Source organism: Selaginella moellendorffii, unplaced genomic scaffold, assembly GCF_000143415.4.
Source record: "Selaginella moellendorffii unplaced genomic scaffold, v1.0 SELMOscaffold_20, whole genome shotgun sequence".
NCBI classification, from domain to species: Eukaryota; Viridiplantae; Streptophyta; class Lycopodiopsida; order Selaginellales; family Selaginellaceae; genus Selaginella; species Selaginella moellendorffii.
The window spans coordinates 884,897-895,095 of record NW_003314281.1 but is presented as its reverse complement, the minus strand read 5'-3'; the positions used below and the strand labels follow the sequence as shown (position 1 = coordinate 895,095).

General features: G+C 42.9%; 2 protein-coding genes across 2 annotated transcripts in view; one reads left to right on the top strand and one right to left on the bottom strand.

Annotated features, from left to right (window-relative positions):
* The window catches only part of LOC9636532 ((3S,6E)-nerolidol synthase-like), a 10,788-nt gene extending 4,428 nt beyond the window's left edge, over positions 1 to 6,360 (top strand). Inside the window, exon 5 of the mRNA XM_024677905.1 lies at positions 6,069 to 6,360. Coding sequence (XP_024533673.1) covers positions 6,069 to 6,360 — 292 coding nt within the window. The remainder of the gene's footprint in view (positions 1 to 6,068) is intronic.
* Positions 6,361 to 6,544: 184 nt separating this feature from the next.
* On the bottom strand, positions 6,545 to 9,937 carry LOC9636531. Its single transcript, XM_024677904.1, has 13 exons — positions 9,693 to 9,937; positions 9,290 to 9,533; positions 8,866 to 8,999; positions 8,428 to 8,661; positions 8,274 to 8,349; positions 8,161 to 8,220; positions 7,918 to 8,091; positions 7,779 to 7,861; positions 7,683 to 7,724; positions 7,527 to 7,614; positions 7,025 to 7,252; positions 6,800 to 6,958; positions 6,545 to 6,751 (listed from the first exon to the last, which is right to left on the bottom strand). The coding sequence occupies exons 1-13, from the start codon at positions 9,935 to 9,937 to the stop codon at positions 6,545 to 6,547; spliced, it is 1,974 nt and encodes a 657-aa protein (XP_024533672.1).
* Positions 9,938 to 10,199: the final 262 nt, after the last annotated feature.

Below are 10,199 nucleotides of genomic sequence, written 5' to 3'. Positions count from 1 at the left end.
TGTGTCTGGCTTGGGTCTAAGCCCTAGTTCCATTCCATGCTAGCTGGTGGAGTACCGATGTCCTCACGTTAGGCCACCGGTATGCCGAAATAGCGCCAGACTCCATTTGGCTCCATTTTGCATGCTGGTCCTGGCATTGGGATGCTGGTTGCTCTAGAACTATTCCAAGTCGCTCTGGGCTCCTGTCCCTTTGCTCCTTGGGCTATATGCTCGAGAATTGCTCTGTGGTTCGGTTCTATCACTTCTTAGCTCCACACTTGGGAGTTTGGCACCGTTCCTTCGTTCAGTGGCCCAAGGCCCTGAACCTTGTGTTCCACACCACGTTCCTTTGGACACGTGGCATGTGACATGTGGCATCTGTCACGTGGCACAAAGAGGGTTTAGGGTCCGCTTCGTGGTGTTATCCTATGGTAAATCACCATAGGATAAAGGGTAAAAACCACGTGCACTACATTTGGTATTAGAGGATGAGTCTCAGCGATACTATCCAATGAGATTGGGCAACTAGTCTCGTTGCATACGCAGAGATGAAAACGATGATTTGAGTGGGTACACGTTTGGGTGCAAAGGCTTTGCATTTGTTCCTTGGGTATGGATTTGGTTACCGTTTTGTTCCAAATTATGTGAGTTGTTCCGTTTACACGAGTTTGCGCTTGGGCTCGTGAGTGAGGCACATTAGCAACTCGAGGTTACTCTTTGAGTTGGCAGGATTAATGTTAGCCTATCAATGGTTCCATGAGTAACTTTCCTTGGGTTTGCTATGAGTGGCAAATAGGCTGGTCCGTAGCTGTTTAGCACGGCACTAGTGGATCCTTCCTAGGCATGATTATAAGTGGATCAATCAAGACTGTAGGGAATAGTCTATTGGTTCAAGTAATCATTGCCGTGCTCTCTCATAAACTTTTCTTCGATTGAACTGAAGGCAGTGCGAAAGCAAGCTTGAGGTTTGGTCAAAGATGAGACCGAAAAGAGAGTCATCGGGGACGGAGGATCAAATACGTAAATCATTTTCTCTTCTTGGAGAGATGATTTGCAATGAGGTGTTAACTCATTGCTTGTGTTCACATTATGCAATCAAGAGTCCCTACCTTGATGCATGTTGGAAGTGATGGTCTTACAAGTGGTGAGTTATGGGGTGGATAGTGGTGAAACACTAAACCATTTTGTCTAGGCTCGCTATTGGAAGACTTAGGTTGCAATGCTCAATTCTTTTCCAGGGAATCTTGCTATTGCTCCTTGAGTAGCTTGGTGTTAGATTAGTTTTGAGATTGGTCGGAAAGAGAGTGGCATGAGCTTGTCTGTGTTGTGAACAAAAGTTAGTGGTGTTGGGTGTTGTAAACCTCTATTGGTGGAGTGTGGCATTTATGTTGCATTTTGTTCAATCGAGTTAGCATTTGATACTCACATAAACGTTTGAAGTAACATAGGCATTGCTCATTGCGTTACTCAATTGATGATCAAATCATTGTGATATTTATATCATATCTATGTGATAATGAGCAATATGTTTACGAAGTTGTTTGGTTAAATGATGATCAACCCCAAAGTGCTTGATAGTGAAGCTAGTCTACTTGCACGAAGTAGCATTGTAGTAGCTTTGACTAGATTCTCGGTGATGGTCCATTATGCTAAGTTTATGTTGGTACCTTGTTTCTTTGAGTTTGCCCATTAGGTGTTGGAAAAGGATTATAGCATTCACTTGCTATGGCTTGTCGGTTGACCCGTTAACACTTGGAGTAGATTGTTAGATGGAGAAGATGTGTAGTTGAGGCATTGACATTGCTAGCACTTGTGTTAGTGGAAGTGGCATTGTTATTTCGAGTGATGAGGAAGTTTTCCTTGGCCCTTGATTCTCTATGTCATTTTTCTTGTTAGTGTTTTGGCTTCACATTGGATCTTGAAGGTGATTGAAAAAGAGTGTTAGTGCAATGCGGATATCCGAAGATGTGGTCTTCGTGATCAAGCCTTAGATGTTCATTTTGCACTTTGCGGATGTCGGTGTTGGATATCGATTAGATGGGTAAAGTTGTTTGATGCTTAAGCATGCTATTGGGTCATAAGAATCTGTGTTGAGGTGAGCTTATGTGAAGTTGTTGGTAGGAGGAAGTTGGTTGAGTCTTGAAAGTTTGCAATCCTGGACTGAGAGTCATTCTTTCTCTAGGATGGGAAATTTTCCACAAATTTTCTTAAACTTCTCCAATGGCTGATTTGTTGGTCACTTTACCGAAAACCATTCCGTTTTCGTAAGCCAATACAAACTAGTGAAGAGGTTGGAGTTGACTTCGGTTGGTTTAAATCTTAGTAGGTAGTTTGTATGATGCGGCCCAAAAGGGATGCTGACTTTTGGGGCTAAGGCAATCAAGTTAGATAGAGTCTGAAGTTGATGTAGAAAAGTGGCCGTTGTGCTTTTCTAAGAAGGATGACTCTTATGCCTTTCTTTTGTAACATTATGCTCGGTGGCAGGTTACACCTTGCATTTTTTTAAGACTCTATGAGAGTAGTGAGCTCTTACTGATCTTGACTTGGTCTTGGTGGCCCTGCGCCTTGGTTGAGGATGGTGATGTCCAACTTAGTTGTTTGAGGTTGAGATGTTGGTACCCGTATTATAGCTTTGTCTATGAGGAGGTTGTGTACCGATATGAGTCCATCTTATGGTCTTCACTTTAGTTTCGACTGAGTGTTGATCGTATAGCTAGCCTCTTCAAAAGGCATGCTCAGAGCTGTTGGCTAAATGCATTGGTGAGTTTATTGCGGTTGAGTTGGATTTGAGTGGTCATTTAGTTTGTGCTTGTCTATGAACTTTTATCTCGTACCTAGGGTATCACGTTCATATTGGACAAGTATATAACTTGATAACAAGAGTTGGTGTTTGGGTCTTGTGAAAGCAAGTTGAGGAGTGATTATTAGTTGCTTTGTGACTAGTGATTCCTTATAGACTTCGTCAAGGACTGTTGACACTTGCTTTGCTCGATGATGATTTAGCAGTGATGGGCTTGCTTTACTGGATGGTGTTGCGGAGGATTGTGTCATTAGACCTACATGAGTTTTTTCATGTTGGCATATTGACTCTACCTCTGTTGATATCATTTAGTTACGTTTGGTCTATAGTGTTGGATTTCATTGAGTCTTGGATGTGGTGATTCACTCCTTGATGATGTGTTATCTGTAACTGAGTTTTGCTGAAGGATTGGTCTTGGATACTAAGTATAGTATCTTCGACTTTGGTTAGCTTAGTTGCTAGGGAGTTTTGAGTGGTGATTCACTCTTGCTTTCTTCTAGCTTTGTTATAGTGTTGATGGCATTGAAGTGATGCTTTGTCATTGACATTGTTGATGTTGAGATTCGAATGAGATGAGATGTCTTTCTATAAGATTGATATTGAGTTTCATTAGTCTCGATGAAGATAGTGTTGATGATTTGGCTATAGCTTTGTGCTATTGGCATTTCGTGCATTGCTAGTTAGCAACTATGTTGATGTTCAAACGAATTGAGTGGCAAGTTTGAGTTAGTTGTGTTCTAAACGAGATTGCTTAGTTGAGGTTGAGCTTTAGCTTTTCCTTGAAAAGTGATTTAGTCATGGACAATGCTACTTCTATGAGAAGAAGAGTTAGTGATTGGTATTAAGTGATTGAATCTTTGTTGGATTTCAGTTGGGATATATCGATCATTTGATGATTCTTTTTGCGCTTGTTATGATATGAGTTACATCTTGCTATAAATGGATTCATGGAGGATCGTTTAGTGATCACTTGTTGAGTATAACTTCATTGTGCTTGGCTTTTGGATTGATGCAGATATGCTCTTCATTAGCTTTGGCATTATGAAGTTTAACTTATGGATGTGTTGAAGGGGATATTGTGGGTTGTACCATGATTTCTCTTTAGCATTGAAGTTAGTTTATGCGAACCTTGTGATCATTGTTAGGCAAGACTTAGTTATAGGCTTCTTCGAGCTTTTGGTTCCTTGAGTTTTGTGCTCATTGTTCCATTTGTTAAAAGTTGTTTGGGGAAGGCATTTTGGCTCTTAGCTTTGATGTTGAAGTTAGTATTTCCATCTAGCAATCATTGATGATGATTGACTATCATCTAGGATAATTGATTATCCTTGTCGAAGGTTTTGCTTGATTATCGTTGATCTAGAATAATTTACTATTCTTCAGAATGGTGGATTCCTTCTTAAACAATGATTTTGCATCTCTTTATTGATAGGATAATTGTTGATCTTTCATGATAGTTGTTCTCTTTGATAGCTTCTGGCTTTTTGCAATACCACATGTTTTTTGTGGTTTGCTTTGAATTGGTCTCTTGGGTCTGAGACATCAGTAGTATGTTGCTGACACTTGCTTAAGCAACTTTGGTTCCTTGGTATTATTGACCGGGATCTATTCAAATTGGCTAGTGCAATGGTTGATATGAGCAAGTGTTTGTTTGCTTTGCAGCATTCATTTTGTTCTCTTGATTATTACTCGAGTTAGTTTTCATAGATTAAGATGTTATTTCCTTCGGGTGATATATTCGCGAGCATTGTGCTTGTTAGTCAATGATACTTTGTGTTCTTTGAGTTGTGTTTTGTGAGTGGTTGGCATACTATCTGCCATTTTCGGTAGTTAAGTTTTATCATTGAGTTTCTTTGATGATCAATTGGCTATTGAATTTTGTTGGATAGTGAATCTTGTATTTACCAATTATGTTGATTTTGGTGGTTCCTGTACTATAATACTGGTTTATCGGATGATAACTTCCTTGGAATACTTTTGTGTTCTAATCTAAGATATATTCACTGATAATTAAGACTCTAAGATATCATTGTCTATGACTTTGATATTGTCCATCTATTGATCTTTGAGTTTGGGCCAGTATAGGCAGATTGGCTTCGGCACTTCATGTGCATGTTGAAATCTCTAGTCATGGGGTAGCTACTGTCGACTGGTCACATAACCCGCTTCTCTGTCAATGTTCCTTATTCCGTTCAAAGGGCGTGACCGTGTAAACAACTCTAACTGCCTGTTTACAGTAGTCTATCTAAACCTTACCGACAGGTTTGGTTTCTTTGCTTAGGAGGGTTGGGGCCTCTGGCTCCTCTCTCTATGTCCTTGCAGGCAGGGGCATATCACACTTTTGTAGCTGGGTGACACCCAGAGTAGCAAGGGTGGCTGACTCCGTTAGTCATTTCTTTGTCGGTGACGGCCGGAAGGTGTCTGAGTTGGTAGTGCATCCGCGTTAAACAAAGAGGTTGCCCCCTAACTTATTTAAGTTGGTGCATTTCTCACATAGTGTGAGTACTGTGAACTTTTTCTGGAGTTGTTTCCTTGGCGGTATTCTAGACTCAAGTTTGCATCGACGAGGACGTCGATCTTCCCAAGGGGGGGAGAGTGTCGCGAATGTGACTTCGGGTATTGAAAGTTACCTGTCAGCTAGTCCTTATGGACACTCTTACCTTACTGCTGCAATGGCAGGAGGTCGGTATTGCTGGTTCCCTTTATTAGCCCCTCTTGTTCAAGTGTTAGTTTACTGAGCTTAGCACCTGTACTTAGCCAGATGGACATAAGGTAGGAACTCCTATGTGTTTCTAGCTGAGCATACTCGACCTGGCTTTTAGTTTTCTTTTGCTCTGTCTTGCACTGGCTTGACAAGAACCCTCGCGTATTAAGATTAGTCTCTCAATATCGCTGGATGATAGCTTACCATGTCTGCCAAACACCCTCGCTATCATGCCCTTTGTGTTGGTCTCATTTCGGTCCCAAACGCTATTTATGGAAAGTGTCCAGATTTGCTTATTTGGCATATCTATAGAATGTAGAGATCGGCCTGAACACAATGGTGTTCGTCCTGTGTCCAAATTCACAATCTAAGGACATTCCATATTTAGTAAGTTTCGAGCTTGTCCCAGAGACTAACTCTTGATATTAAGGGAGGCTTGGGGTGAAAGCCCAAAGCGTGTGTTCCTCAGAGGGGGGGGGGGGGGGGGGGCATAGCCGCCGAGATAGTAGAAGCTCTCCAATGCATAACCATGGCAATCTCTTTCACAACCAAGTTCTGGTACTGGTGGCCCTCAATACGGATTTCCAGGAACTCCATGCTCCAGTGCTGGGCAGCACTTACCTCATGGTCTTCTCCTGGACAATCTTGCTGGTTGCACATGCTAGCCATGGCAATCTTGAGCGGGCAGAGAGCCCCCTTAGCCTGGAATGCATTGTGCCGATTGGCCAAAGTAATACCAGTGTTTGATGGTCTTCTTGCTCCCGATATTGTCTCTTGGAATCCCATGTTTGCCTCTTTTTCCTTCTTTTCCTTCTCGCTGATGTGGAACTCCCCCTCACAGTTAGTGGTGCAAATAGAGAGCCACTTTGTGCGCAATTAGCATTCTGGGATGATAATGACTAAGATGACGAAGAGGAAAGAATGCATTACTAATAGAGCAGAGAAATCTCTCCATTTAACTTTTTTTGAGCGAGAAGATTTCTTCTTTAATAAATATCATATTAACATATCTACTAAGGGTTCTTATAAAAACGAGAGAGAAATAAAAAGTAGTTTAGCTTTTATCATGATTCACTGCAAACATTGTGTTTCTTCTTCTCCCAGTTCAGGGTGTCTCGCCTCTTGTAGAAACAAGTCCAGCCGTTCCCAATCTTCTGGCCAAAGTGAACTTCAAACAACTTCAAACCAGGCTCCAGCATCGTCGTCAAAATTTCATCTTTTAGCTTTGGATAAAACATCAAAGCTAGTAGTTCCTTCTCCCTCTTATCTTCCTGCAAAGTTCACGTGTTAGCTTTATGTTACAAACAAAGAAACCAAACCTCCTCCTCAGTTCCCCATTCTCCTGGGGGATCATATCCTTTTGGCTCCTCCATGACAAAAGGGATGTAACAGCCAATAACTGTTACATCCCGTGTGCACAGCTCAAAAGGCAAGTCATCTCCTGGCTTTGAAGTCCGCTTGCTTTTCTCAAGTACCTTCTGTTAACCAAAAAAGAAAAAAGAAAGGAGTACAGAATAGAATAGCCTGAATGTATCGATGTTTACCTTCATAGACTCCTCCTCTTTTTTCAACCAATGTTTTGCGTCGGTTAAGCTCTGAAAAATGCTTTCTTTCGGATAGTGTTCTCTCATTGTTGTCTCAAAACGTCGTAAGAAATCCCAGGGGTGTTCTGTTTTTGGCCGAAGGGGTGCCCATGAACAGACTAGGTCCCCTACAAGTGACCTTGATGTCACTAACGCGTCCCCCACGTAATCTCTCTCAATGAAAGCACCCTATGATCAAAACATCAGAAATAATCTATCCATAACTAATACCATGACTCACCTGCAGGTGGGCAAACTCAAAACCCAGGCTCGTTTGTCCACCAGCTGGAGTTCTCCCATTGGAAAAGCATATTGTAATTTTCAGTAGTTTAGAACTACCTCTCACCCTTCGTCCTAGAATTAGTTCCCAATGTGTTAAGAAACAAAACGAAAACAAAGTTTACTTACGCTGTTCCAGCTGGAGACGACGGAGTGCGAGGGCATCAATCCTTCGAATGGACACATGCTCACCAGCCGACTCATTGCGCTCACGCGCCCAATAAGGGAGTGGAAGAGGAAGTTGTCGAGCTGCTATACCCAGGCTGATATGGCTGGAAAGAAAAAAAACAAATTTCCAATCAGCCGAGTAACCTTTGAGTGTTGAGTGAGTGAATCCAACCTTTTGGTATGAGGTGTGGTCAATCTCTTGGGCGTGTATTTCCTGATTCCAAGACTGCCATTCAGTTTCATTTGAAAATGATGAAATGAACCATACCAGGTTTTCTGTACGCCTATGAACCCTGCAAAAGGCTTCTCCTTGGTCTTGTAGAAGTTCTGGAGACCTTCCTGCCTCTCAACCTACAAAAACATATAGTCTTTGATCATCAGAAAGAACAAAAAGCTGAAAAACATACCCATTCTTTCAGAAGTGAAACGTCTGCAACCCTGGACTGTAAAACAGGCCAAAGTAGTTCGCTCCACTTCACCACCCCTTCTTTCTTCCGGAAAAGGAGTTTTCCGGCTTGTGTCACAATCAGTGTCAAAGACCCTGTTATGAGAGCTTCTTCGCGTCTACTTGGATCTACTACCTGTAAGTAGAACATAGAAATACATCACAATCAAGTAGAACAAAAGAAAAGAAAAATGAAACAGCTTACAACTGGCCCTCCGTAGGTAAAAAATCCGAAAGTTATGGCAACTGGGACATCATGCATGATCTGAAAATCAATGCTCAATCTAAATCAACTCTAGAAAACTGTTGTGGACTCACTGTCTCAGTAAGACGTTGATCTCCCAAGGATAAAAGAGCAGCTATAGCAGCAAGTAAAGAAACATCAATGACACTCCTGAAATTCCAAAAAAAAAAAAAACCAAAAACCACAGAGGCACGAGGATGAAGATTATGCATCCAAAGAGACACATACCCTTCATAATCATGGATCTGGATGTGAATTTGCAGCCCCTTTGAGAAAACATCTTGCCTTGAAAAATATAACTCGATGATGCTTTTCACGTCGTTGACAAGTTGATATGCCGGTCGAAATTTTGGAAGACGACAGTCAGACTCGACCTCAACTCGAACGGTGAGCTGCGTGTGAGTGCTCACGCTCGCCCACACTCGACTGCTTCCTTTCCTGGCAAAGAGAGTGCCCCTTGCCCTGCGCACATTCTAGACCATTGAGGAGGAAAGAACCAAAATTTTACACACAAGACTTGCCTTGGATAGATAAACAGCTCTCGTTCTTCAAACGGAGCTCTACCGTCACTCCGCACCCAAGGTCTCGTCCAGTCGACATTGGTACTGCGCATACGAAGAGAAATTGGAATTGGAATTCTAGGAGATATTGCCATGCATTACTTACTTCACATCAGCAATCACTGCCTCGGCATCGATCATCGGCTTGGCACCGATTGTCGCCTCAGGATCAAAAGCAACCCATGCCCCAGCCGCCGCTGGGTCGTCGGGCGGCATTGCGTCGAGCTCCACAGCGGCGATCTAATGGAAGGTGATTTCTTGCAGCCGTCTAGTGCAGCAGAATCCCAACTGAACGTGGATTCTGGTGGGCATCCTAACACACAAAACCCTAAAGCTTACAAATTGGGTTTTAAACGATTTAATTAGTCCTGCTTGACTGAGAAGTTTTCTCTTTGTTAAACTTGTCTTTGCGGCTCCTCTCTTCTCTAGGAACTTTCTGTGGAACATGTTCGAGTACTTGAGCCATTGCATTCTTTCAAACAAATTCTTTCTCATGTACTGTGACCAATGCAAAAGCTACGGGCATCAACCTCCAGTCGATAGAGACGGCATACGTAATTAGCAAGATCGTCCAGGAGGAAAACGTTTGTGGTCGCGACCTCGACCAGGCTCCCCCATTTTGCTGTGCATGTTCTCATGAGGAGATTCGCGCCGCTACCCACCACTGGACATTGGCATTTGCTGCTACTTGCCCTGACCCATTCGCTTAAACCACTTGCTATGGTGTCCCTCCTTTCGGTCCTTTCTTTCCTGTAGCCAGTTGAGTGGATGTACCTGCTTGATTGTTGAAAGGGAATGGCATGAGTGCAAATCCACGGCCTCGCCCTCTACCACGAGCTCCTGATCACTGCCCTCTACCTCGAGCCAAAACGCGTGCTGTTCAAAGTGCTGGTCTTTGGCTTGCCTTGTAGCTAGACAAGCATTGACCGGCACCTTGGTGCTCGCTGCGACTGAGCTTGAATTGGCCTCCGTGTCAGCTCAGACCTGAGCAATCCCTCCGCATGGATGAAAGAATTAGCAGTGATCCTCACGCTAGCTATGACAGCCTCAAAGACTTCATCTTGGAAGCAATCGCGAAGAGCCAAGACTTTCTTTGCCTTCGAGAGAGTAGACAACCCCACTCCCTTCGAGATCATTCTAGCTCTCCTGGAGCTGCGCAAGAAGCTCGTCAGAGTCATCTCCAACCTGGAAACGAACTATCTTGACTGTAGTCTCGATGACACTCATTCGAGACATAGTCATAGTGGTTATGGAATATTTCACGAGCAGAAAGATTGCGAACCCACATCATCACTGTGTCACTGCTTTCATTTCTAGTTTGCTTTCTTACAGATTTCCGTTGAGGAAAAGGAGCTGAAAGGAGGTATTGAGAATAAGGAGACTTTTCTGAACGAAGCACGAATTAGAAAGCGGTGTTTGGAGCAACATGCCGTGGAGATG